The sequence below is a fragment of the Tribolium castaneum genome, chromosome 1, assembly GCF_031307605.1.
Source record: "Tribolium castaneum strain GA2 chromosome 1, icTriCast1.1, whole genome shotgun sequence".
NCBI classification, from domain to species: Eukaryota; Metazoa; Arthropoda; class Insecta; order Coleoptera; family Tenebrionidae; genus Tribolium; species Tribolium castaneum.
Genome location: NC_087394.1, coordinates 25,609,119 through 25,636,468, shown reverse-complemented (window position 1 = coordinate 25,636,468; position 27,350 = coordinate 25,609,119). Strand labels below are relative to the sequence as shown.

The window sequence follows — 27,350 nt, the reverse complement described above, 5'->3', positions numbered from 1 at the left end:
AAAAAACGTCAAAAAGGCGGCTAAGCAACAGAGTTTGAAAATCGTCATTATTAGGAAAAAAATGTACAGAGTGCTTCGCTTTAGTTCGTCCGTGTTTTAAAAGATGGCAAAACCGGTTTATCTGCATTCTATTTTGTTTATTTTTACATTCATTGTTTTATCTCCCTTTCCTTCGCACTTATATAGAGCGACAGAGAGAAATTCCATCGGCTTTTAGTCTCCGCATTCCTGTAGGTGTGCAACTATCTAATCGATTCACGGCGTTTATCAACGTTTTTTCCCCTTTTTTAAGAATAAAAGGCCTTGAATTGAATAATTGCTGCGTAATTACAACTAAATCCGCTAAATTACACAGAATTACAATGGCTTCACCTCATCTAACAACCGGTACGTATTTACCGTTAGATAACACAAATTCACCGTTTGGTTTAGGGTCACAACAGCCCCCCAAAATCGAGGGCAAACTCCGCCTCTACTCGATGCAGTTTTGCCCTTATGCCCAGCGAGCCCGTTTGGTTTTAAAAGCAAAAAACATCCCCCACGACATAGTCAACATCAATTTGATCAACAAACCCGAATGGTACACCAAAGTGCACCCTGAAGGTACAAAAAATTGTTTTTCTAAAACACACTAAAAAAATTGTTTAGGTAAAGTGCCGGCTCTCGACACTGGCTCAAAAATAGTGGTCGAAAGCCTGGATATTGCTGACTTTCTTGACGCCGAATACCCCAACAACAACCCCTTATACTCCTCGGACAAAAACCGGGACAAAGAATTGATCAAGAAAATAGCCCCCATAACCGATCTTTTTTACAAATGCGTGGCCAAAACCGAGAACAAATCACTAGAAGAGTGGGCCAAAGCCTTCGTCCCCCATTTGGAAGTCTTCGAGAGAGATTTAGCCGCAAGGGGGACCACGTTTTTCGGAGGGGACAAGCCCGGAATGGTACGGATTGTGGTCATTTCGGGCCGTTATTTTTTGTTTTTCTCAGGTTGATTACATGTTGTGGCCTTGGGGTGAGAGGGCTGGTACTATTGCGATAGCTCACGGGGCGCAACTGCCTTTCGGAAGTGATCAATTTCCGTGTTTGAGGAAGTGGAGGAAAGCGATGCGCGAGGATAAAATCTGCAGCGAGATCTACAACGGGCCGGAAAAATTCTGGAAGTGTGTAGAGATGAAATTGAAGAATTTGCCACCGGATTATGATAGTATTTAATTATGGATTTGTGATAAATGATAAACATGTTTACGAGGGTCATGTGTTATAATGTTATAATTTACAATAAATCTGCTTTTACATACTTTTTATCAACTTTGATTTATTTGTGATCCTCAAACCTCCTTTCCCTGACTTTCTCTTGAATATTTAATGCGCATGTGATCATGTGAATGTGAATTATCAGTAAAATGCCTCAACCACATCTGACAACCGGTAGGTGAGCACAAATTATTGATACAAATATTAAGTTTCTGATTAATTTAGGGTCACCACAGCCCCCCAAAATCGAGGGAAAATTGCGCCTTTATTCAATGGAATATTGTCCGTATGCGCATCGAGTTCGGTTGGTTTTAAATGCTAAAAATATTCCGCATGACATTGTCAACATTAACCTGATTAATCAACCGGAATGGTATTTCAAAATACATCCTCAAGGCAAGTTAAAAAAAAAAACAAAAAATCTTAGTTAATAATTTTTGAGGGACTCAGGAACGTAGTATTTTCCTCCCTCATTTTCTTTCTTTGGAAGAAAACAACGTACTTTCATGGAATATTAGGATGAAACATTATAATACTTTCTGATGAAGCCGTCGAAAAAACTATACAACTCAGCGATTTGATGAAGTTCATTATTGACTTCTAAATGTTAAAAAATTAATAATAATTCTTCACAAAAGCCGTGGAAGTCCCTGACTCACCTAAAATTATATACAGGCTATTTCTGAAATTAGATACAATTAATACAATAACTTATTTTTTTATTTTTTTAAACACCATACTTTTTTAGCTTTTAATAACAGTGAAGTTTGTTTATTATTACTGATCGTTTTTACTTATTATTTTTTTTTGAAAATTTTTATTTTTTCAACTCGCAACTCTGGAGGAAAACATATCTTTCCTCCCTTGGTATAAAATAAATTTTTATTTCAGGCTACGTTCCCGCGTTAGACACCGGTTCCCAAATCGTCATCGAAAGCCTGCACATTTGCGACTTTTTGGACGAAAAATACCCTTCTCCTCCACTTTTCCCTCAAGACCCCGCCTCAAAACAACGCGACAAAGACTTACTCAAAAAAATCCAACCAATGCATGGTGTTTTCTTGCGTTGCATTTCTCTAAACGAGAATAAATCACTCGAAGAGTGGGCCACTGAATTTGTCCCTCATTTGGAAACATTTGAAACGGAATTATCCAATAGGGGGACTACGTTTTTCGGGGGTGAAAAGCCAGGAATGGTGGATTACATGTTGTGGCCTTGGGGTGAGAGGGTTGGTACTATTGTGATCGCTCACGGCCAACAATTGCCATTCGCTTCCGATCAATTTCCGCTTTTGAGGAAATGGAGGAAGGCCATGCGGGGGGATCCCGTGTGTGACGGGTTGTATTACGGACCGGAAAAATACTGGAAAATTATACAAATTAAATTTAGGAAAGCGCCCCCCGAGTACGATAATGTATAAATGAATACTTGTTGCATGACTTGTATTATTTGATATCTAATCACTAATCAGTTAATAAAATTATTTGAGTGAGTTAATTGTTATTAACCAACATGTCTGTAACACATTTAACGACTGGTAAATATTTATATTTATTAGATACACTGATTGTTTGATTGATTCAGGGTCACAACAACCACTCAAAGTGGATGGAAAACTACGACTTTATTCGGCCGAATTTTGCCCATATGCCCAACGAGTTCGATTGGTTTTAAAAGCTAAAAATATACCGCACGATATTGTTAATATTAGTCTCTCGCATAAGCCGGAATGGTACTCAAAAATCCACCCTGAAGGTAACTTAAATTAACTCAAATTCAAATTAACAATTTTTGCGCTAGAAAAAGTACCAGCACTTGACACCGGCACAAAAATCATCATTGAAAGCCTTGACATTGTGGAGTTTCTTGACGAGCAGTACCCCAAAAACCCCCTATACCCCCTTGAGCCTGAAGCTAAAAAACGTGACCAAGAACTGGTCAAAAAACTATCACCCCTTAGCGACGCACTTTTCAAATGTGTGTTGAGCCACAAAGTCAAAACTTTGGGGCAGTGTATGGCCGAACTCGTGCCCCAATTTGAGATATTTGAGACGGAGTTAGCAGCGAGAGGGAGCCCCTTTTTCGGGGGGCGCACACCTGGAATGGTAAAGTCGAAGATTGAAAATTTAAATCAATGTTAAAAAATAACCTATGACTTGTCTCATTCAAAAAAAAAAAACGTCAAACGAAATTTAAAAAAGGCATATTTACCTTCCTAATACCTCCAAGTCCTTTTTAAAACAAATTTTCCTTAAGCTAAATGCTTATTTTTGCACAAAAACACAAATTTGATGTAAACAACTAAACAAAAATTTTTACAAACAAAAAAACAATTGTTGGTTGCTATGGAAAATAAGCTGCTGCCAACACAAACAACAAACAGCTCAGTGAATATAATTCCGGTGAAAAAAAACTCTTCTTTAAAATTGTTGTAATTGTAATTATTGTACTAATTGTAATTGTTAAGAAACTTATTTTTGCAACAATTTTGTATACAAACAATTTTGATGGTAGCTATGGAAACACGGTGCTACCAACATAATTATGTTTGTACCTAAAATTTTGACTTGTAAAAGAAATTTTTTTTATTATTTAATTTTATTGAATTCTCACTAATTACAGGTTGATTACCTGTTGTGGCCCACTTGCGAACGTCTGGGTGTGTTAGCGATTGCTTACGGCGAACAATTACCTTTCGACGAAAATCAGCTTAAATTTTTGAAGAAATGGAACAAGGCAATGTTTGAAAATCCAATTTGCCAGGAAACTTACCACGAACCGGAAGAACATTGGATTGTTGTCCAACAAAAATTGAATTTTTTAAAAACGAAATAACGTTTTGATGAGAGAAAGTGTTTGGGCGAATCGGAGCGCACGTTTGCTTGCGTAATAACATCTCATTACATTACATTATTGTAAATTCCGATCGATTACATAATAAAGCATTTTGAGTTCAAATGAAATTCCTCGCGCCAAAAACCGTGCGCATGCGTTTTAGCTTCGCCGTTCAAATTCTAGTCGTCTGCGCACGTTTTCCGGTTCCGCAAAAATGCCCGCCCTCCTCGACCGCCATTATCATTTCATCAATGGCTAAGTAAAGTGTAATTAATTTTTCTCCTCGGCTCATCGCATTGTCAAGATGTCGGACTAGCGTTTAAAGTTTTTGCACACGCAAGTGTGCCACTACAACCTTCAAAATGCAGTAAGTATTGTGTTTTTCCCCTCTTGTACTAATGTTTACTAGTAGCGCGAGTGTTGTGATGGATGATTTCACCATATTGTGGGATGTCGTCATCTATTTTAAATCGTCATAAAATGCCGCGATTGTGCATAAATTCACACGGTTTTAATCAAAACAGACACAGTTCGAGCCTGGCCCCAGACAGGTGGACACCTGCGTCATTGTGTATTTTTTTAACACAATTGTCATCTTTCGTATCACTGCTATCACTATTCTCTAATAGTTTAATAATTTATCATTATCAGTAATTTAATCTCGCGGTTTGTGTGACGTAAATTGTTATAATTGTATACAGAGTGTCTCACCGATTGTTACAATAACTTCAGTCATCAAAGCATGCCATGAATTCCGAGAAACGTCAAACTATTCTTTTTTTTTTCTTAGTATTATAACAGTTCTTAGTAATGAGCGATAAAGATAATGTCTAAATTAAGAAGCGTGATTAAAATCCAGTTAATTCTAACGCTTAAAATATATTCCACTATCGATCTCTAGTAAAAACATCCAAAGTAAAAGTAGGTTGCTGGTTTTAAAATGTCAGTTTAAGGAAGTGGTTTCTAAAGTTTTCGCTTTGGCCAAACTTGGTTAACTAAAAATGGGCATAAAAGTTGATAAGAATAACCCGGTTAGCGACTCAAAATATACAAAAAAATTAATTAAAATTCAATTCAAGATCAAACTAGTTCGATTTAGGTTGCACTTACGTATTCTGTCAAAGTTTGTTTGATACAATTAATATTTTAACACCTCATGTTGATTGATTTTAGGACTTGAATGAAAAAAGGGAAAATCTCAGATGGAACACCCTGTGTTAGAATGTGGAAGATAATAGTTAAGAATTTTTTAAATATTTATTTGGTTGATTGATTGATCCAATAATTTGAATTATTTAGTACGTCCAAACTGTAGACCAAACATTCTATCAAGTCGTGTCATGAATCAATAACAGAGTCGGCTTTGTTTGACCTAGCCAGCTACGTTATACAGTCTAGATTGGAAGTAATCCAGATTGTAGATAGTATTATGTTTACCGATAGGCTAGCATGCAACTGTTTTTTCACAGCAGACTTTTTCAACTTTATTGAAATTTCTGATTCGCAATATAAAAAATGCCTAATTTGTTCAGGCGCCCAAATTGTTTTTGTCTCGAGTACGTACGGTTTAATTACAAGTCACCACTCCCAAACCATGTGTTAATTATAATTAGCTTCTCATTGGCGTTATCTAATATCTAATACTCGAACTTTTTTTGTTCGTATAAAAATAAGAACTTCCTGTATGAAATCACTCTCATAAAAACTTAATAATTTTTATTGCAGAGCCAAAATGGCACCTCTTACGCCCGCCGCCGTAATCCTTTCGGCTGAAGAAACCTACTTAAACAATCTTTCTTTGTCAAGTTTGAACAGCGAACAACAAAATGAGTTGTGCGCCGTTCATTATATGGAAGGAAGAGCCATTGTCACCTCTCAGCAATGAAGAGGTGTCATGGCTCTCAGATGACACTTTTTATCAAACATCAACGGAGCACGAACACATCAAATTCGAAGATGATTTGGTCCCTTGCGAATCAAAGGCGGAAGTGGCCTCTCTCATGCTCGAAAATCTGGAAAATCTTATCAATTTGGACGAACTCATCAAGGAAGGTGCGTATGTTGGAAAAATAAATAAAAATCGTAATAAAAAGGGGTAAAATTCCCACTCTTAGTTAGGCAACCAATTATACATTGTTGGATTTATATCCATAGAAACTATTAATAACACTATTATTTCACTTTTCTTATAAATACAGGGGTCTGTTATGGGTTATTTCAGATTTTTTTTACACAGTGAGTAATGTCAGATACAGCTGTCCAAATCTGTTATTGCTAAAGTTGCAAAGTTGATCAACGATTGCATTGTTTTAAGTATTGTCGACGTTGACAGTTCTGATAAAATTACTTATTATTTAAAACATAAAAACTAATTTTGATTCAATTAATCAAATAAGTCAAAAAATTAAAATCAGTAGTGAATGTTATTATTTTTGGTTGCATCTAAACCACAATTCACCTTGTATTGTAATTTAATTTTTGGTCTCCCTATAACTCTTACTAAATAATAAAATAATATTTTATTGAGTACTATCTAGAACCACAAGGTGTCTCAAAATTGTCAAATTTCGAGCTCAAAGCATTGTAGAGAATCACTTTACTAGTCCAAATATAAAAAAAAATTCGGGGGTTCCCCACAAAGGTGCATTCTTTGAATTGCGTTTTCTTCAAATACATGCTAAAAAATGTCAGTGTTTTTTTGTTATGTATAGTTTCTCGAAAAATTAGCTTTATTTAGATTATATTTAAATTTTTGTAATTTTTCTTAAAAATGAAACGGCAAATTACAAAAAAATTGATTTTTTAATTTCAAAATAAAGTTAATTTAGATTTCCACAATCTACTGCGCATTAATACGAAAAAGAGCATACAGGGTCGCTAAAAAGTATGGATACAATTACATATTTGATCAAAACTTATTTGGTATGTGCTTAAAAGTATTTAAATTCTAGTGCCTCAGATTTTTATCAAATTTCTCTGACAATTTGTTCTGGGATACGTTTTTTTTTAATGGTAAGAAGTGTCAATTTTAATACAATGTGTCCAAAAATGGTTGTTGAACGTAGTGTGTCGCTTAATTTAAATTCTGAATCCCGTTAAAATACTTCGAATCCAAAAAAGAAAGAATGCACAACAACAAAAATCCCTAAAATATAAAACACAAATCAAGACAAACCCTGCACTTGAAACTACTACTTTGTTGAAAAATTAAAAAAAATGAATAAAAAAACTAATTCTACTTTTAAGAAGAGTATTTTTTTCTGAATTCTGTGATATAACACAAGCATACGTTTAGCTCTTTGCCGCCTGAACTTTGATTAATTTTTTGATTTTATTAATAAAAAAGAACACATATTAATAAAAATATTTAGCTGCATCCATGCTTATTAGTGATAATGTATTTTAGTTCATATAACTCAAAATGTAGTTGTGAAGCTTTGGCTTATTTTTCTTTTTTACCCCAATGAAGTAAATACTGAACACGTAAATTTATTGCATTTTTTAATAGTTTAAAAATTGTTGAATTATTACGTTTTGTTGCCATGACAACCACCAATTAGATTGACTAAGGTTTCATAGTCTGGCACCAACTAACCCTGAAAATAAAAAAAATTGTCACAAACAAGTCACAGTTTTGTTATTTTGGTGGACATGTGGACAAAGGTTGCACTTGTCAGATAATCAAAAGTTTTGGTAACATTTGACGGTAAAATATCATGTGACCTGGCCATGGCTTACTGAGATAGATCGAATTTTTGCATTTAGCAGACGATAAAAAAATTAATCTGGGGCTGCACTTGATACCATTTGTGCCTCACTGATTGTCATTTTTCCTTGATAAATGTGTGTTTATGCGTAGAGTTTTTTCATAATTTCCAAAAATGCGATAACTAGTTTGAAAAAATTAATGTCCAACGGTCTACAAAAATCATTTTTCCACTCACAAACACAGCCAAGGTCCTGATAATACAGCTTTGTTATTAAGCTTTTAAATATCAGTAACCTTGCTCATTTGCAACCCTGCTGTTGTTGCAATAAAGCATTAATTTAGATTTTTTTCAGATAACGCGTATGTGCGTATTTATTTGTTTGCTGCCAGTTTGGGAAAAAATAATCACAAAAAACAGTTAGTTTAAACATTAAAACATTACTTTGTTGGTTTTTATCACAAATGTAAAGAAAGTTGAGTCAACGTAATTTCCATAAGAAAAAACAACGTGCGAGTGGATATTTACAGGAAATTATCGCGAATTTGAATATAAAGGACATTTGTGAAACTGATAATGTGAAAAAAATGCCCGACATTGATCTTAGACCTTTCTATAGCGAATTATCGCCGTTTCGGCGTTATTTTCCATAGAGAAAAGTGCGTGTTTTACCTGTTTTCCACTCAATTTTGAAATAATCTCACCAATTAGTGGTCAAATAATTACCATAAATAGATTCATTGTTATCAAGTTGGTATCTTTACATCACATGGTGTCTTGGTGGGGACGCTTGAGGGACGACCACTCACCACTTTACATCCAGTCAAATTCCACTATTCGTTCCGGAATCCACGCGCAGCTCGGCAGCGATCAGTCGAACGACTTATTTCTTGAGTGGTTGAAAAAATTTCGTATAAAGTTCGAGTAAAAGTGCAATAACTGCGTTCAGATCCTGATGAATTATCGTACAAATGACCAGTGTCGTGTGTAGCATGAAGTGCAGCTACCATTACACCTGGAACCGGGAAATTGTGTTCAATTCACAGAAGTTGGTGAAAAGACGCTGATTTAGATAGAAATCATCGTCCAAAAGTCCCTTCAGACGCCGTCGCAATTTCTTTTTTCTACAACTACTGCCATAATAAAATTGTTGACTTTGTGTGTTTGATAGTTGGTGACCTCTGCCAATCATCATAATGGCTGTTTGTTATGGTAGGTCGACCTGGATTTGTTGATCCAAGACTGGATACGTTCGCAACTAAAGCAAAATATTTGAATTGCTAAAAGTCAGTTCAAGGAACGCTTGCGGATGGTTACTGTTATCACAGGACGAACTTTGATTGGCGATTACATTTTGACAAACTTTCAAAAAGCTGGGTGAAAGCTAAAAATGCACTAATTGGTTTGGTTTTATCAAATGAGTTGATAATTTAAATAAATCGGTACTAGATTGGCCTTCACGCTTTTGGTTCGCAAACAAACGGATTTTTCGCAATCTCTAATTATAACAAAAGTTCGAGATGTTTTGTACTTGAGAGCAGGAAGTAGTCCAAAAAGTGCGAATCATCGCACTAGTATTTGAGATAAAGTACTTAAAGTGTACTAGTTTCATTCACCGAAAGTATAGCAAGTCATGTACAAGATTACTAATACAATATTATTGGAGTCGTCTGTTTTTTATCACACTGTATATCCTGGTGATTGAACCCTCAATAGATTGGTTGATTGGAAAATTTCCACGTTTACTATTCGGTAAAAATGAAAGAAAACCACAAACATTGTCATATTTACCGACCTATTTACGAAACAATTAATTTTTTATGGAGCGGAAGAATTGGTACAATTTTTGAAAAACTCTCATTTTGCGAATAAACTCAATGTCTTCGTGAATGTTGTTGGGCGGTGTTGTGTTACGCATGGTCAAATCGAGGTAATCTAGTTGCCGTAACAACTCATTCGCGATTAATTTATTATTTGTATTGCTTAAGGAATTAATTAAAAACTGCTCGGCGAAATATTTTGCATAAACTTAGCATAAATCTGCAATTTTCGAGAAAAATAAGTTTGTTGCCTTTCGATAAGTGGTCTTGTTGAGATAACTAATCTCGGAAGAATAGGTCAAAGTTGGGGTTTTTTGCTCAAATTAAATTGCAAGTTATTTTGAGTGCGGGTGGTACGCGTTTATCTCAGATTGATGAAAAAATCTGCATTTCAAGGCCTACCACTGTGATATACGCAGCTACGCAAATGTGATACAATGAGAAAAAGTTTGCGATAATTATAATGATTGGAACAACTTTCATACACGCCCTGTTTTGAACGTAATCTACCGTTAGTTTCTCTTCCAAACTCAAAAATCGCGAGAAAAAAACTGCGACATTTATTGAATGAATATGGAAACATTTAAAATCCTTGGAACAATTTATGTACATTGAGACATTTTTTTACATAATTGGAATTATAATCCTGGACTTTGACCCCCTTGCTGTCGATTCCTTGTAAACATCGTCGGGTTATCCCCGTGGGAAACACGTTCCAATTTATCGTAATATCAGATCAACTTTCTTTATTTTAATGAGTTCGTTTCGTGTGTTTTTTGCACAAATTGTCAAATAGAAAATGCGTGTGTTTTTATACAACCGGCTTTAAAATTTATATTTTGACCTTCTGAAACAGGTGACACACCTAAATTCGCACAATCGTGATTTAATAAAGGGAAAATCACTAAATGAAGTACCTACATAAATGTTTTTATTAAAACAATGTCGACATGAATTTACATTACAAACATGCCACTTGGAAATCACTAGAGATAAGTTATTGTCGCCTTTGTAATTGTTATTAATATACATTTAATCAGTCACATTTCCTGTGCTCCTTTGAGGCAAGGCCGTAAGACAAGACTTTCACTAACGCCGACAACAAATCAATTAAATTCCCTCAATTGACCAAAATTTAGTCTTATTCACGTAATGTTTTACACTAGCATCTGGTTTTCATTTTTGTCAAGTCATCCCATTAGTTATGCAAATGACGTAACACACCTTATATTTTCAGACAAATATAAATAAACTGAATTTTGGAAAAAAGCAAAAAATTGACGAGACTCGAAAATTTTTGATACTCGACAGGATGATTAAAAAATCTCTTAAACGGTGCTAGGTAGTGTTGAAGTTGGGGGTTCAGATCATCTTTTCTTGAATTTAACTAGCGGAAATGGCAGATGTTAAACGTTAAACAGATACTGTTGAAAAAAACGCCAATTTGTCTTATGGTGTGCTCAACATTTAACACACTAGTCAATTCGACACCTACAACATTGGAAGCAAAAGAGCAATAATTAAGACAAAGGAAAAAATGAATATTAAAAATTAATTTGTCTGGAAAAAAATTGAATTCGTTTTAATGCTTAATTGAACCTCATTTAGACCCTTTCGAAAGTTGGGCCAACACTTTTGAATCACTCTGTACTAGCAGATTCTTTTTTTTTTCATCCCACACGAGTCGCACATGTGAGTGCTTTCGCCCATTTCTTTCACAAATGCACTAAAAGTTATGGTCACAAAAACGTACAAAATTAATATTGTTATGGTAACTATAAAATATGTAATTACTAATCAGACCAATGATGGGTAAAATAACATAAAGTTCGTGGTTTAATTAAACCGAAATTGCCTACATTTCAGTGATTAAATTGGTAGCAGTTTATATAGTACATGGCCACAAATTTTGTTTGTTTTGTTCTTTACAAATTCGTTAAAAAATTATATTATGTTAAAGTTTTTTTCATTTAAAGTTTCGTCAGAATTGTTTCTTATGGATTTAGGATTTTCTTTTGTCCTTTGAAAGCGTTACAGTGGAACCTCGATTATCCGTTTACCGATTATGGTTCAAGTCGTTTTAAACCCAGCATTTTATTTTTAATAATTTTTTACTTGAATTTTTCTTATTCTTAAGTTACTGACTACATGGCTACATGAACCAAGTATAGAAACTATTTCTAATTTCTAAATATTTAATAACTATATATTTCAAAAATATATTTTTAACGATCTCAAAAAAGTACAAATCGAAAATCATTTTGAAGCAAAATCTATATCCACATTAACCAGTTTCTTATAAGACACCAACATGTAGAAAAAATAGGAAGGAAATCCGTTTCCACACAAAAAAACGACAAACCACACAACAAATCAAATAATTGTATCTGTTTCCTGGTTATAAATAGCTTAGTCTCATTAAAGGAGAACGTTTCCGTCTTATGGAAATCTAATGACTACTCAAATTCCGATTTTTTTTGTATCAACTGATAGCTTTTGAAATAAGGAGCAATTCGTATCACTGCGCCAATGCACTTTCGTTCTTTTTTAAAAATAAAAATTGGCAATTTGTGATATTTTTGATAAGTTAAAACAATTTAAAAGGTCAAAAAGTGAAACAAACTGAAAATAAGTTCCTACAAACCAGACGGCGTGAGAGATAATTAGCTAATCAGAACTTTTTTTGGTGATTTTCACTAGACAGTTACTTCTGAAACAGCGCCCGAAATATTTTCGTTTTTGAGTTGTGTACCGAATCTTTAAAGCACCAAATAAATTAAGTCACAAATAAAATAAAAATAGACAATAATAAAAAAGTTTTTAGCTTTCTTGCAATAGATTTAATTAACGTTTTCCACAAATACACTTGTAGATCAAAAACTTAGAATTCATTAGTATTTCCAATTTCACACACTTGTAGTAATTAGTATTCAATTCAGAACTAAAACAGTTATCCTTTCAATTATCAATAATTTATTGAACATTTTGTCATTGCTTTGCTTCGTTTGCTTCCAATGAGCGAGTCTCCGAGGTGTAGAAGAAAACAAATTTTGCCAAACATTTTGATCTAGGCTTAACTTCTCTCTCAATTATCTACAATAGCCGATCACAGTTCAATTTGGTTTTGAGGCCAAAAATCTCCAACAAAATGAGGGCTTGTTTATGTTTATTAATTTGTCAAAATTTCCTTTCTGGCACATGCTGAATTTTTCAAATTAAAAGTGTTAATTCTTCTGCAACCCTACCTGTTTTAAATTGATCATTTCGTAAGCGATTAGAGAAAGCTTCATCTTGTTCAGGAGTTGAAATTTCTGTTCCTATCTTTTTTTTTATCAGCAGAGCAAAAACTCTGATCAGTTATCCGCAACAGCTCTCTTACAGATCAACACTGTTATAATTTTTTTTGTTCTCTATTAAGTTTAACATTTTTAATTAAACGAGAACAAGGTCTATTTGCCCCAACGAAGTCAGTGTATGCGATTTTTTTTAACTGATGGTACTATCAATGGGCATGAAAAACTAGTACATCCAAAATTTCGTATTGTGAAGACTACAGAAGACAAAAATTGTCTAAATCTAACGATAGCCGCTGGCGTTCTTTGAAACTGTATAAACACACAACCCAGAAATTTGAGTTTTTTCTACTCTATTTTATTTCTCGAAACAAAATATTTTTTTCTGTGCCATCTACAAATTCGGAACTTACGTCACAACGATAAATAATTAAATTTTATTAAATTTTCGGCAGAATTTTGTGACATTTAATTTGTATTACTGACAAAAGTAAAGCAACATTTAGAATGCAATTTAAATATTTTAGAATCTAAAATTCCAGTGGCAATCAGGGAATTAAGAAATCTTGTATTTCAAAACACCATAACTGACTGCTATCACAGATTAAGGTAGATTTCAAGAAGAATACGTTATTTATGCCAAAAGTTAAACCAATATGTTTAGGGGTAACCTTGATCCACTTTGCATAATTGGTGCCGATTATACAAAATTTCGTCCACTTTGTACTCACAACTTGAGAAAAGTGCATTACACTATTGAATCCTCCTTTGAACTAATTGCTTCGTCGAATTCACTTGACCCCAATTTCAAGCAAATTAACCTCTTAAACTAAATCGGATTTTTCCCATTTCAGAACCATCATTCCTCCTCGACGAGAAAATCCTCCCCAACATTCTGGACGATGTGGACCAAGCCCGTGCCATACTCCCCCCACCTCCCACAAAGCTCGAGTACGTCCCCAACACCGACACCCAGTTCCTCCTCAAAGAGTTCGAAAATGTCTACGACGTGGTCGAACTCACCCACGAGACCCTCACTCCGCCTCAGAGCCCCCCGCACGACTACAAGATCCTCACCACTCTGGAGCCGCTCCTCCAGCTCCCCGTTGTACCTGAAAAGCTGGCGTACCCCACGGCGATGACGCCGCAGCCCGACATCGCCCACGAGCTGGCCGTCGTCGACGAGCTGGTGCGCACCCGCGTGGAGGACATGCAGTGGAGCAGCGGGCCGTCTTCGCCCAACAGCAGCGACTGCTCGTCGGACGACCCCGAGTGGATGCCTGAGCCGGTGGAGAGCTACGACGGAAGCGCCTCGTCTCCGAAGCAAGCGCGGAAGCGGGCAAAGCCCTACTCGCGCACCTCGCCCGTGGATAAGAAGTCGCGGAAGAAGGAGCAGAATAAGAACGCAGCTACGAGGTATCGCATGAAGAAGAAAGCCGAAGTCGAGGTGATTCTGTCGGAGGAGAAGCAGCTGTCCATGAAGAACGAGGAGTTGGATGCGAAGATTAACGATCTTCAGCGGGAAATCAAGTACTTGAAGGGGCTCATGCGTGATCTCTTCAAAGCAAAGGGACTTATCAACTAACAAACACAATTGGCAACACTTTTTAGGTTTATATCTACTTTTAAGGCTTTTTTATATGTTTTTTTCCCTTAAATTTAGGTTACGTCTCCGTAATGTTTGATAGCTTGTTGTTGTCCAAGAAAGATGTTTAAGTGTTTAATCGTTTAGTTTTAAGTTTTTACGTAGTTTTTTTATGAGATATTGGGGCATGTGCTAATTACGTCGTTCCAATATTTTTATTGCTTGCTCATTTATGTCTTAACACTTGTAGTTTAACTTGGAGTACTAATAAAGGATCAATTTTAGGTGGGCACTATTTGTTTTTAATTTTTTTAGGTAGACATGTTCAAACCAGTTATAGTGGGCTAAAAACTCACTTGTTTAGCGAAATTTCCCATGAACAAGGCGAGAGAGAAATTTCCAATGACTTAGTCAGGGTTGGTAGACTTAAAAAATATTAATATTCCCCAGATGTAAGAAATTTCATTCAGGAAAATTTGAACCTTAGAAAAAAAATTAATAAAAGTTAAGATAACCACCAGATAAAAGTCGTTGTGTAGTAACTAGTACGCGATCATTTTTTTATTTCAGTTTATATACAAGGTGAGTCTGCTAAAAGTAACCCTTAGCTGTTCTGTGGCTAAAAGTATATCATGAACTATGTAGAAATGAAAGAAAAATTGTATGCTGTAAACCCAGAATTAAATTTCGATTAGTGTTAGTAAAAATTAAAAAAAAAAACGATGAAAAAAAAATAGCGATAAAGAACAAACTTGCCTTATTAGCGTCACAGTAAACTCTAAACTAGTGCAAAGTGAAGAAAAAAGTATTTAATTAAATATTACCATTCGAAATTTTCTTATTTGGCTCCTCAGGTTAATTATGATAATCAGTGTTTTCATACAAGTTAAAAAAATATTAAAGCCTACGCTGTTTTTCACAATGTTCTATCAAGAGATGGCATGAATGAGACTAAAGACCGGTTTACAGAAGCGTCATTAATTTAATTCGGAATTAAATGCATGATTAACTGACCACGTGACCAAACTGAGCCAATTTGATTGGTCTATTCGCGTTGTTAACTTTTAACAACTAATTAAAATTTAATGAAGCTTTCTATAAACCGGCCCTAAGTTATTAAGATAATTTAAACACTAATTAACTTAACATATTGTAATTTTTGAAAGGGTGAACAAGCTAGAGGTGACTATCCATTTTTTCAAAATTTGTAACCGAGTTCGTACCGGAGTATGTATCGTTGGGGGCATTTAACAGGCGCAGGCCTCTTAAAATTATGTGAAACAGCCTGTATTTTTTTCTGTTTGAAAGAACAAAATTGATGTCTTCTTCTAATATGAGGTTTAAACGAAACATCCTCTATTATTTTACTTTCACGCGAATTATATTTTTCTCTAGTGAATGAATATGTTTTTAGTGTCCTTTTATGTAAATTAAGTCACTTATGTTTCAATTATTTTATTTGGTATTTTGTAAATTGTAAATGGTTAAATCACTTATTTATTTTAAATTTTTATTTGAGCTTTCAAAAATATAAATTTCCAAGTAATGTCTAAGGATTTTAGGCAACAAAACCTAGGAAATACTGAGCAAAGTTTGAATAAGCTTTAGGACCGAATTAAAAGTGAGGAAACAAAAAGGCACTAAATTTAAAGCATGAACAAAAAAATTATGTTTTATTTTCAACCACCTCATAATCGCCAACTGTACTTTTAAGCCACGCTATCCACGTCTCATCAACTATTTTACTGAAAGTAATTTCTTTAAAAATCTCGCTACGACCAGTTTCAATAAACCCGCAACTTTTGAACATGTGGATGCTAACATCATTATCGTCTGAAATTTTTACAACAAATTCTTTTACACCGAGTGTTTCAATTCCGTAGAGAAACATGAGTAGCATGGCTTCAGAACCGCATTTCCTACCTCTAGCCCATTGTTCTGCAATCATAATTTCAGCCTCTGCACAAATCCTGTCGTCAGCGTTTGCAAAAAACAGATTTGTGTCGCCAATCATTGACTCTTAAAACAGTGCATTTATTTCGTCGTGCTTTTTGTCTAGACTAACTAATTTACCAATTTCGTTTCCACAACTGTTGTATTTCTCTTTATCAAGAATTATGAATGTACATTCTGAAAAAATGAACTAGAAAATTGCAAAGTAAAGTGTGCCAATTTACTGTCTTCGTCCATCATCCAGGACTTTTGCATGTCGTATTCCTCCTCTAAAGTAAGGGGCTCCGAAGCCGTCAGCTTTTGGAGTTCTTCAGATTGCATCCAACTGTGATACCTGAAAATTGTTATTAAAATGACGAAACAACGCTATTTTCACCTACTTTGAGACATGTTCGGCTTTGTAAGGCACTAAAATTGTCCGGCAGCCGATAATTTGTGTGTTTTTGTTTATTAACATTTTTAGATTATGTAAGGTTATGTCTTGATGTTTGTAGCCGATTAACTTTGGTACCGAATCACTCTAATCTGTGACCGAATACCGAAAAATTAAATATTAATTTAAATATTTTGACTGTTGTAGATAAATTAAATAATGGTGCTTCATTTTTAAATGGAAAAATATAATGTTTTGGTAGGCTGTTTAAACATATTTCTATAGAATAAGATAATACAGAATTCAGTGATTGACTTTGTATTTCGACCACAGAATATTCGGCTGCAAGTCAATTCGACCGCGCGCCATGTAATGTTTGCAATGATGTTTTGAGTGCATTTTACGAGTTTTACGTGAAAATAAAGTGATATTAAGTTAAAATGGGGCGCCGGTCGATTAATACCACTAAGAGTGGTAAATACATGAATCCCACCGACCAAGCCAGTAAGACGATGTTTGGGTTTGAGGTTAGGTCACTCAAAATTTTGCCAATTTTCAGGAAAAGAAGCCCGGAAACAGGAATTAAAAAAGAATAAAAAGCAGAGACAGATGGTACGGGCCGCTGTTTTGAAAGGCAAAGACCCGCAACAGATTTTAGAAGAAATGGAAAAAATTGATCAGATGGGTACAGTTCTTGTAATGGCTTGAATAACACGGAAGATTGACTGTTTTTGTGTTTTTAGAGTATAATGTTTATCAACCGTCGCCCTTAAATGAGAAAGTTTTAAAAGACAAGAGAAAAAAGTTAAGGGATACGTTAGATCGAGTTCTTAGTATGTATGTAAGTGCTGAAGACAGGGATTTTAATTGGATGGTGTCGAATCGTTGTTTTTTTCAGTATAAAGACGATCCTGATAAGTGGGCCGATTTGAAACGAAGACAAGCCGATTATGAACATAAAAGGAACCAATTAGTCGCATTTTATGAGTCTGTTAAGAGTGCACAGCAAGTCCAAGTTGATGAAATTCCTCTGCCACAACTACCCCAACAACCAAGTAATGCCCCAGCGCAAATCCCGCTACCTTCGGAAAGAAAACAAGAGCACACGATTTATTCCATAGCCACCGCGCTAAAGTTGCAAGCACTGGTATGTATTTTTTAAAGCATTGGCAACTTAATAAAAACAACTTTGTATTAAATGAAAGTTTTACACTTCTATTTTATAACTACTATTTTTTTACTTTATTTTTCTTTTACTGTTTTTATTCCTTCGAGCATTTATGCAAACATTCTTTTTATCTATTCCATCGTGGGCACTATATTTTGTCGATCTGGCGATCTTTTACTTATTTTACTTCTTTCAAATGTATCTGAGCTTCCTAATTCGCTTTTCCTCATGTATCTTCACTTTTTATGCTTATAAAATTTTCTGAGCACTCTGACTCTTATTCGACACTCGATTTTTACGCACTAAAGTTTTCTTAACTCCAAAATAAAGCATTTGCAAAAACATTCAAAATTATTTTTACAACCTACTAAGGTAGCAAAAAAATTGAAAAAATTCGAGAAGTCGTTAAAGTAAAATTGCTATTTTTTTTGTAAAATTAGGGCCAGCCTGTGCGTGAGCCCCCCGGGTGCCCCCCCGGCCCGCCACCAGACATCAACGACGACGGCGAAGTGGAAGACTTCACTCGAACCGACGACGAAAAGGACGAAACAACTGAAGACTCCGACACAGACCCCTCCTCCAAGCCCACCTCCCTCCAACAGAAAATGGTGGCTTTATCTGGCCAAAACGTCGACGACTTCATGAAAGAAATGGAAGTCGTCCAGAAAAAACTCGAAACAAAAGAAGACGAAACCCGGGCTAAAACCCACCCTGAACCACTCATCCCTCCCGGAACGGACCTCCCACAGCCCCCCACTCCACTCCTATTCCCCAATCCTGGACTTCGATTGCCTCCAGGCCCGCCCCCCGGCCGTCCCCTTCTCCCCCCAGCGCCACCACCGGGATTACCACCGCCGCCTAGGATGCCGCTGCGTATCCCACCAGCGCCACCTAGGATGATTCGCTTGCATGGGCCCCCGCCTACGCTCCCAGGGGGCCCCAATTTGCCCTTAGGGACCCCGAATGTGTTGTCGGCAGCCCCCCAACTCATAAATCGGGTCGAGTCGACCAAACAGGGGGCGACGATTTCGGCGAAGCCCCAAATTCGCAACTTGAGTGCTGATGTGACGAGGTTTGTGCCCTCGGCGTTGAGGGTTAAAAGGGAGGATAAAAAACACAAGCCAAATACGAGGACGTTGCACGAGTTGAAGCAGAAAGAGTACCATTTGCATCAAAATACGCACCCAGAGCAACATACGAAAGATGACGCCTATAAGCAGTTTATGGAAGAAATGCAGACGCTATTGTAGTTTCTTTTATTAAAAAAATTACAGTTTCCTGTAATGAAAATTTTTACTTAGACTGGTAAAAAAAATGTAGGTAGTAAGCTGTGACGTGCAATCTGAATTGTCAAATTGACAGTTGTACACCGCAGCCTTGATTTTGGAAAAATCGTGCGTGATCGTTGTTTTCCTCACACTTGCTTGCGTCATGATTTTTATCGCAATTGTTTAATTGCCTAATAAACCGCATTGACGTCACTTGAAATAAAAGCTCAATTCGCGCGGTGTATATCTTATATTTGGCAAATGGATAATACAAACAATGGTACCTATCATTGTAAATATTTACTTATAATTAAAAAATTAAGGAGCAAGAGTCAAACAAACAACTCGAACACTGTGCAAAATAACATAATATTTGGGATTGTAACCACTAAAAATAAAACCGTTCGTTTCCCGTGATATAAGAAAATGAAGCGCCTGATCCTCGCTCCCGTTCGGAATATAAAATAAATATAAACGAAAGAAACACAAATTGATACATTTGAGCCAGTGTAGAAAATAAGTGGCAGTGAAATATATTTGTAACTATTGTGATCGAACTAAAACAATGCTTTTATTTATGTATCAATTGTTTTCCTTTTCTTGTACAGATCATAAAATTAAAGATAACGAGACATTATTGCTTGATAACTGCAGAAATGAAGAAAATTGAACAAAACAATTATTGAGATCATATTTTTTGTAAAGAGAGAGAGCAACAGTAGTACAGCATTGTTCAAAACAATTTATTACATCCAGAGTGGGTAGTTTTTTTATTTATTTATTTACAAATTACTTTCACTTCACTTCACATAATATAAAATAGTTACCTGTACTTCGAGATGAGTATTTATGAATGACGAATGGATAAATGTGTTTGTATTGTATAATAAATACAGGACTAGGTATGGTGATGAATGAATGAAAGTTAAATGTTTGTGATATGTTATGACTACCTCGGAGAGAAGCGGGTTATTGAGTTCGTGTTGGCCCTCTTCCGTACCAGGCGGGTGCAAACTGGAACATATTTTATCACATAACGTCCAAAATTACGATGTTTTTAAACAAATGCTGTTACAAGCACAAACATTTTTGGAAATAAATGAAAAGAACGAGAAAATTTCACTATAAATATTTAACCTCCTTAAAAACAAATATATCACAAAATCATTCAAAAATACAAGACTATGGAAAACTAAATATGCACTAGAAGAAAGGAGACGTAACTGGATATATGTCTCGATTTTATTTCTATACTCAAAAAATGGGTTTAGACTAATTTAAATGGAAATTGTTCAGCAACTACTTGAAAAAAAAATGCACAAGTGTTAAGCCTTACATTTCTAATAGGCTGGAACTTGACGACTAAAATTTTCACGACAAAAACGAGTAAAAATATTAAAAAATTAATATTTGCGCTCCGTCCCATATTTTTCAATCGTTGCGAATAGCGTTGAAGATATAAAAAAATTGGAAAATAGAAGGCTGTAGATAATTACAACCTAGACTGTTGAAGAGAGAAATATGGCGTCGTGGACTTTTTTGAAATTTTAATTTTCTACTACTTTTGTCCTTTCCGATACAAGGCACTGCGTAAATTAGTAATTGATTATATTTTTTTAATAATGTTCTCAATAAAGTGTGCACAATTTTATCTCTGGCTACTTTAAATTAAGTTTATAATTTAAAACTCTTTTACTTTTCCATCTCAGTTTCTTTCTACAAACTGACTTCTACGAGTTGAATAAAAATTGTATGTCTTACACATATTTTTTTTATGAGAATTTAGTGATTTTTATTTCGGGTTTATTGGCTCAGAAACATGCTTGAACGCCCAAAAAACTCAATACCAATTTTGTGACATTCTGTGATTTTGCGGCTGATTTTTAACGAAAATTTTTTAAAGGATTGCGTTTTCTGATTGAAAAAAAAAAAAAACGAAAAAACAAAAATAGTTTGTGATTTTTGTCTCTGGTTAAGGGCAGATTTTACAATCGTCGGATAACTTTGTCTTAGGGGTAAATTTTGAAAAATACCACAGTAATTATAGTAGGATTAATTTATTTAATTAATTAATTATTGAATAGATTAATCTCAGATTAAAAAACAAACTACAGCGAGTGAATAAACAATATTTAAAAGAATAACATCAATCTCGAACTCAATTTTTATCATTAAAACATGTTCAAACACTCAAAAAAATCAAAATTTTCATGAGGTTTTGCCCATTTTTGTAATTTTTCAAATTGCTTTTGACGAAATTTTGCTAAATAATTGTATTTCTGGTTGAAATTCGAGCTACAATTATACAAAAAGTGCTGAACAATGTCAATTTTGACTTAGTTTGATAGCGAAATCTTACAAAAAATCATAAATTTTCAAAATATTGATAAAAAATCAAGATCAAGAACAGGTTTCAAAAATAAAACACACCTTTCTTGACCAAATTTTGTGTTTAGATGGATTATTTTTTTAAATTGAGTAAAACAGGCATTAATTTCAAATATATTTTTTTTAATTTTTGGGCGTGTTTTAACAAAATTGACTAAAATAAAAGAGTTACTATTTCAAACATGAACTAAATCGAGCGAAACTAGCCAAAGATGGATTCTGACGTAGTTTTTTTTTTTTTTGTAATGTTTTAGAATAAAAGATTAGTTTCTAGTTAAAAAAACAGATTATTTTTAACAAAATTTAATTTTACTTTTCTAACAGCGCACACACTGACAGTTTTTTCAGTGATGTATAAAATGTTGCTTAGTAATGGCCATCTATTTTTTGGGGTTTAATGCTGTAATTGGTAATTGGGTTTAATTAAAATTACATTTTTCAACTTGTAAAAACCACCTCTTAAAATATGTGCACTTTAAATTTCATAAAAATCCGTTGTTAAATAATTGAGATATTACGCACGAAAGTCTTAGGTGAGACACCCTGTACAATCCAAAAACGTTTCCTCTGCAGGAAGTGAAATAGATTGTCAGAAATAAAGTTAGTGCAAACATTTTTTTGCAAATATCAATTTGCGATCCACTCTGTATTCAGATGAAAATACAAAAAAATAGCAAAAAACAAAGTTGTAAGGAATTAAATTTTCATATTTTTATGTTCAACAGTTTTGTACTTAACAATTTTATTCCACATCCGTTCAGGGCAACAAGTTACTAAACTTAAATGAGGTGGAAACAAAGAAAATTATATAAAAAAAACTCACTTGCTTCGTCCTGCCTCGTCAGCGGCCTTTCCAACACCCTCTCGATCACTTCGATCCACTCGTCTCTCTCAGCCTCCGTCTGAGCCGACAAATTAAACACCCGATCTGGCGTCGTCAACGCAAACGAAAATCCCTGATCCCTCACCCCTGCCGACACCCCAATCCTCACACTGTACCCGTCCATGGCATAGCCAAGAAAAATCTCGCCCTTGGGATGCGCATCCAGCGGCTCATCGTGATACATCAACTTGCGGTTATCCAACGTAAACCATCGCTTCTTGAAGCCGTCGCTCGTCCTGGGCCCCGTCTTCCACAACCAGCCCTCTTTGGCAAAATCCTCGGTGAGAAAGCCCAACAAATCGGCCTCGTTTGCCGACGGATAGGCCACTTGGAGTCGATGTAGTTTTGCACAACGTATGGCCATGTACCAGTTGGTGATCACTTCGCCGTCTTCATGGTACACGAAAATGTGCCTGGTTGTGCCGTATTTGAGGAACGTAAGCTGGAGCGAAGCTGGATATTCCATTTTTTCCGGCGCGAAAACTACGTTCAATTCGGAGACTTCGAGCTCAGCTTTTGGACTTTTCTTCTCGCGTACGAAATATTTGAGGGTGTTTTCGGCTTCGGAAAGGACGAATTTGCGCGAATGGTAGCGGCTGTCCTCTTTGCCACGTTTCATGAGGAAGCCCTCCATGTAACCGCTAACGTAGACTAGTCTTTGCGATTGACAGAATTCTTCTCTTTGGTATTTAGCTCGGATCCACTGTTCGATTAACACTCTGAAATTTGTTATTATTTCAATAATGAAACGGTAATTGAAAAGTGAGGGGGCTCACTGTGGGTCGTTTTCTTTCGGTCTTCGATAGCAAGGGGGTACACGTTCTTCATACTTCATTTTTGATTTTATGTTTCCGACTTCTTTCATGCGTTCGACTTGAGAGTCCTCCCAACGATCGAGCTTTAAATGTTTTACTTTGCTTATGTGGACGCCCATGCTTCGGTGAACACCTGAACATCGGGTGCAAATGAAGATGCCCAAGTTGTATGACGCCCATTCTGGATCTAGTTGAAATTACAGTTTGTTGTAAAAAAATTATCTTAAATTACAAAAAAAACTAGGTAAAGTGCATAGTTATTGGACAGTTAAGCAAAAGTCTAAATTGAAAAATCATTACCAGATGAGATGTGTACAAGATAAACCTTATTATTACTTTTTATAGTATTTTTATTTATTAAGTGCAAGGAATTAAGTTATTGGACGGGTCCGAAAAATTATGACATGTTAAAGACCAAAACAGATCATCCCAAAGAAACACAACAAAAGGGAGTAGTTTGCGCTTTATATCACTGTATAATCACTTTACTATGTTTATACATTTGACGTATTTTTATGAATAACAGATATTTATCAGGACAATCTTAGCTAAGTCACTCTATCTATAGCAACAAACAACACTTAACTTGTTTTTTTTTTTTTTCTATGAAAAGTGGCCTCCACTTGGAGCCAACTGCAAGTATTTTTTTATACTAAAAAACTAATATTCGCATAGAAATCAACATTTGCTGTTAAAGATTTGTTTTCTTTTTCACCATGGATATGATTTTTTTTCACCCTTCTTTACGTCCTTATAATTAAAATTATTTGACAATATTAATAGTAACAGTAAAATTAAAAGTATAAAGATATTAATTGATATAAATTTATTATTTCTAGAGTTAGCTTTTAAAACAACAATATTTAAATAATGTTTTTAGCAGAAAATTCTTAATAAATTTGTTGATTTTTGCGGTGTCATTTTTTACGAACTTTTTGTACAAATAAAATTTAAGCATAGCTTGACATAAGAATATGTACAAATATGTAATAGATTTTTGTAGCGACTTGATATAAATTAATTTATACAGGGTCGCTAATAGTAATAAGTATGGATACAGCTAAATATTTTTTCAATTAAAATGTATACTTTTTAATTAAAAGTGTTATTTTAACAATTATTATTAACTTTTACATATTTTTTGTCAAAATTCAGGCGATAAAGAGTTAACGATAGATAAATACAACTTTTTCAAAACTATCAAAATTTTATTAGTACGATATTTTTTTTAAATAAGGTATACATGTTTACATCCAGAACTCTTCTTAAAAATATTAAATTTGACCCTTCTTGTCATTTAAAACAACTCAAGTTAGCCTTTATCCCCAGAAAACATGATAGACTTTAAAAATTTTTAAGCATATACCAAAACTCAGTAAGTTTTGATGAATATTTTTTATAATATTTAACTTTATCCATACTTTTTGGCGACCTGTATTTAAAAAAAATATAAAAAAATAATAATTATAGAATTATAAAAAAATTTAAAATATACTCTTACCAGACTCAAATTACATAAATATACTAAAAACAATTTTTTCCAACAGTACCTATTTAAGTCTTTTTATGTTTTCAAATCTGAAGAATATTTTATTTTGATCAAAAGTGGAAAAATTCTTGTCTCAAAGAACCTGTAATAAGAAAGCAGCACTTTTTGGGTTTTCACTGAAAACCCAAAGAAAAATGCTTTACTGAAAAGATTATCTCTCGTTCGATCGAAAAAAATATAGGAATAACAATTTTTATTCAATATTAATTGGATAACTACCTACATTTTAAAACCAATTTTTCTAGACTATAGTTAACAACTTGAGCCTGTGATTTTGTATCTAAAAAATCGTTAAAGATCTAAAAATAAATGGAATCCTTTCGACCTTTTCAAGCCAGGGTGCAAAACATGTTATTTATTCTATTTTGAAATACTCGAAACTACGAATACCTACATATTCTTTTTTCACCATCACCGATTTGTTTTCTTGTTTAATAATTCGAAAATAAACATAAATTATTTACCAAAATATTAATAAAATTGACTAATAAACGTTGCAAAAGTCGGTGTACTTTTATAATTTCTTTTTTGGCTACATTCAAATATTAATTAATTATTAGTTTAAAATTAAAAAATCCCAAAGTAAAGAATTTGCAATAATAAAACAAACCACTCCTTTGCGAAATTTAACTTTTATTACAGTTGTAATTAAAAGCTTTTATTTGACTTGCTTTTTGTTTGTCTGTTTCATATTTTCCGAGCCAAATTTGAGAAGGTTCCTATTGTCCGAATGAATTGAAATTTTGCACACTTACGTAATCTCCGTAAAAATGCAATTCTATTTAGTCAATTAGTCCGTAAAGGGATTAAAATCGATGTTTAATTTTATACCAACATTTCATAAATTTTATAATTCCCTAAATATTCTCCTTAAAATATTGAAAAACATTATTTTTTCTTTTTAGTACAATTTTTAAATAATAGCTATTTATGTACAAACTACCAAGGCAGTAAAGATCCATTTTACTGCCTTAGTACATAAAAAATGTCACAGTTTTTCTGAATATTCATCCACATTTGCCAAAAAATAAATATTCGCATGTACTTACTTCTAGTTAGGTAAAAAACAAATCTTTATAGCGCAAATGACAAAGTTTTAAGTGTATTCAATTTAATAATTATATTACTGGTCAAAGTAGTCTTTGGCATCGCCTGTTTCTCTTTCAGGTTACCAACATAATTTCAAAATCATGCAAAATTAAACCGAACACCTGGTACCAAAAAACTGATAATTTTTTGATATTTTGAGGAAACTGAAACATTTACGTTTTTCTTAACACCTTAGTCATACTTAGCGTTTTATCTGAATACTTATCACTATCACACCGTCTACGGATACGTGATATTTAAATGTCAAAAGAAGTACACAAACACATTAAAATGCTCCTTTTGATTTTGGAAAAACAACAAAAAGGACCAGCTTTTGGTACCATTTTTTTTAATCCAATCCCCTTGAATCATGGGGCGTTGGATCATGATTACCACTTCTCGGTTGCTTATCAATCGTCAATTCCGGTCTAGATAAGAGTTCCAACTTTTTATTCTCTTAAACGAGAATAGTTTCAGCGTATTAACAAACAAATTAAAATTAGTTCAGTTACTATTGCGACAAAAGTAAACGTTGTGCAAATGATAATATAAATACACAGAATTTTTGTAGAACATTAATGATAATAAATTTCACCTTAAAAAATTTCCGTATTTGTTATTCCAAGAAGGAATAATCGATTTATCAAATTCCATACCATTTTGTTTACAAACGTGTGACCATCGTAGTAGACCGGCCAATTTTGTCGCAGCCAACTAAGTCTCGTAACATTTCGAACAAACAACGTCCCCTTCAAAGTCAATCAAATTTCTTTGGAATAATTACAAAAGTTGTCACGCATTATTAGAAATGATTGACAGATGTATGTCAAAGAGAAGTCAAGGCATTGCCTCCTACTTTAATAAGGTGGGAACGAGGTCACAGTTAGCTGTGACAAAAACAGTCAAAAATGACAATTTGTCGCCGCCAACTGTGTGTAGGTACCGTTTTTCATTAATAAAATTGAAGTAACGGTTATTTACTACGTGCTTCAATCCTCGGTACAAAAATAAGTCGTTGCAAGAGTCAACAACAGCAATGATAAACAAGCGTCAAGGGACTAATTATTTCGACAAAAAGCTTCAAATTGCTCCCTTTCGTGGGTTTGTTTACAAGTTTGGAGCCATGGTCCCGACTTGTACTCACTTTTGCTCCCGCAATCGGCACACGTGTTATTCCCCGGCAATTTCAACAGTTCCAACAACACTTTCTCGTTACGATCGACCATAATTCGTCCGTAAAACACAAAAACCAACACCAAAACACTTTTCAAACGCACAATGGTGCCGTCGTGTCGTCCATTTTTGCCTCACTGTTGTTTTGACACATTTGACAGTGGCGTTCGTGACGCAACGGAAAAAATAC

At 34.4% G+C, this 27,350-nt stretch overlaps 6 protein-coding genes across 7 annotated transcripts; 4 read left to right on the top strand and 2 right to left on the bottom strand.

Moving 5' to 3' along the window:
- The first annotated feature begins 160 nt into the window (after positions 1-160).
- Positions 161-1,310, top strand: LOC659887 (pyrimidodiazepine synthase). The gene is made up of 4 exons (XM_966154.5): positions 161-387; positions 433-603; positions 649-947; positions 994-1,310. Exons 1-4 carry the CDS (start codon positions 363-365, stop codon positions 1,216-1,218), a joined length of 720 nt encoding a protein of 239 aa, XP_971247.1. The 5' UTR covers positions 161-362; the 3' UTR covers positions 1,219-1,310.
- LOC659748 (pyrimidodiazepine synthase-like) lies at positions 1,310-4,461 on the top strand. 2 transcript variants are annotated; one of them, XR_010336377.1, is made up of 4 exons: positions 1,310-1,434; positions 1,486-1,656; positions 2,152-2,798; positions 2,846-3,016. XR_010336377.1 is itself a non-coding variant. In XM_966025.4 (4 exons), the coding sequence occupies exons 1-4, from the start codon at positions 2,774-2,776 to the stop codon at positions 4,094-4,096; spliced, it is 714 nt and encodes a 237-aa protein (XP_971118.1). In that variant the 5' UTR covers positions 2,630-2,773; the 3' UTR covers positions 4,097-4,461. The 2 variants fall into 2 exon arrangements, 1 of the variants encoding a protein (XP_971118.1); XM_966025.4 differs by lacking the exons at positions 1,310-1,434; positions 1,486-1,656 and adding exons at positions 3,062-3,366; positions 3,884-4,461 and having other exon boundaries at positions 2,630-2,798.
- Positions 4,371-14,501, top strand: crc (cryptocephal). Its single transcript, NM_001293577.1, is given in 3 exon segments — positions 4,371-4,463; positions 5,822-6,148; positions 13,771-14,501. Coding segments are annotated over 2 exon segments (957 nt in total). The 5' UTR covers positions 4,371-4,463; positions 5,822-5,922.
- A 1,645-nt stretch (positions 14,502-16,146) lies between these two features.
- Positions 16,147-16,977, bottom strand: Mnat9 (microtubule-associated Nat9). Its single transcript, XM_965963.3, has 4 exons — positions 16,835-16,977; positions 16,679-16,788; positions 16,575-16,631; positions 16,147-16,520 (listed from the first exon to the last, which is right to left on the bottom strand). Exons 1-4 carry the CDS (start codon positions 16,909-16,911, stop codon positions 16,168-16,170), a joined length of 597 nt encoding a protein of 198 aa, XP_971056.1. The 5' UTR covers positions 16,912-16,977; the 3' UTR covers positions 16,147-16,167.
- Positions 16,978-17,160: 183 nt separating this feature from the next.
- Positions 17,161-19,285, top strand: LOC659610 (uncharacterized protein). Its single transcript, XM_965901.4, has 5 exons — positions 17,161-17,331; positions 17,387-17,512; positions 17,571-17,668; positions 17,726-17,974; positions 18,436-19,285. The coding sequence occupies exons 1-5, from the start codon at positions 17,268-17,270 to the stop codon at positions 19,243-19,245; spliced, it is 1,347 nt and encodes a 448-aa protein (XP_970994.1). The 5' UTR covers positions 17,161-17,267; the 3' UTR covers positions 19,246-19,285.
- A 209-nt stretch (positions 19,286-19,494) lies between these two features.
- LOC659547 (arf-GAP with dual PH domain-containing protein 1) lies at positions 19,495-27,334 on the bottom strand. The gene is made up of 4 exons (XM_965845.5): positions 27,132-27,334; positions 23,311-23,536; positions 22,475-23,253; positions 19,495-20,277 (listed from the first exon to the last, which is right to left on the bottom strand). Exons 1-4 carry the CDS (start codon positions 27,211-27,213, stop codon positions 20,213-20,215), a joined length of 1,152 nt encoding a protein of 383 aa, XP_970938.2. The 5' UTR covers positions 27,214-27,334; the 3' UTR covers positions 19,495-20,212.
- Positions 27,335-27,350: the final 16 nt, after the last annotated feature.

Coding starts and splice junctions, on each gene's coding strand:
- Mnat9 (XM_965963.3), bottom strand. CDS start 16,911: ATGTTAATAAACAAAAACACACAAATTATCGGCTGCCGGACAATTTTA. Junction 16,632..16,678: donor CTGGATGATGGACGAAGACA/GTAAATTGGCAC, acceptor TCATTTTTTCAG/AATGTACATTCATAATTCTT. Junction 16,521..16,574: donor CAGTTGTGGAAACGAAATTG/GTAAATTAGTTA, acceptor CACTGTTTTAAG/AGTCAATGATTGGCGACACA.
- LOC659887 (XM_966154.5), top strand. CDS start 363: ATGGCTTCACCTCATCTAACAACCG. Junction 604..648: donor CACCAAAGTGCACCCTGAAG/GTACAAAAAATT, acceptor AAAATTGTTTAG/GTAAAGTGCCGGCTCTCGAC. Junction 948..993: donor GAGGGGACAAGCCCGGAATG/GTACGGATTGTG, acceptor TGTTTTTCTCAG/GTTGATTACATGTTGTGGCC.
- LOC659547 (XM_965845.5), bottom strand. CDS start 27,213: ATGGTCGATCGTAACGAGAAAGTGTTGTTGGAACTGTTGAAATTGCCG. Junction 23,254..23,310: donor CCGAAAGAAAACGACCCACA/GTGAGCCCCCTC, acceptor AACAAATTTCAG/AGTGTTAATCGAACAGTGGA. Junction 20,278..22,474: donor GACGAGGCAGGACGAAGCAA/GTGAGTTTTTTT, acceptor AATATGTTCCAG/TTTGCACCCGCCTGGTACGG.
- LOC659610 (XM_965901.4), top strand. CDS start 17,268: ATGGGGCGCCGGTCGATTAATACCACTAAGAGTGGTAAATACATGAAT. Junction 17,513..17,570: donor GGAAAAAATTGATCAGATGG/GTACAGTTCTTG, acceptor TTGTGTTTTTAG/AGTATAATGTTTATCAACCG. Junction 17,975..18,435: donor CGCTAAAGTTGCAAGCACTG/GTATGTATTTTT, acceptor TTGTAAAATTAG/GGCCAGCCTGTGCGTGAGCC.
- LOC659748 (XM_966025.4), top strand. CDS start 2,774: ATGTCTGTAACACATTTAACGACTG. Junction 2,799..2,845: donor TGTAACACATTTAACGACTG/GTAAATATTTAT, acceptor TGATTGATTCAG/GGTCACAACAACCACTCAAA. Junction 3,017..3,061: donor CTCAAAAATCCACCCTGAAG/GTAACTTAAATT, acceptor TTTTTGCGCTAG/AAAAAGTACCAGCACTTGAC.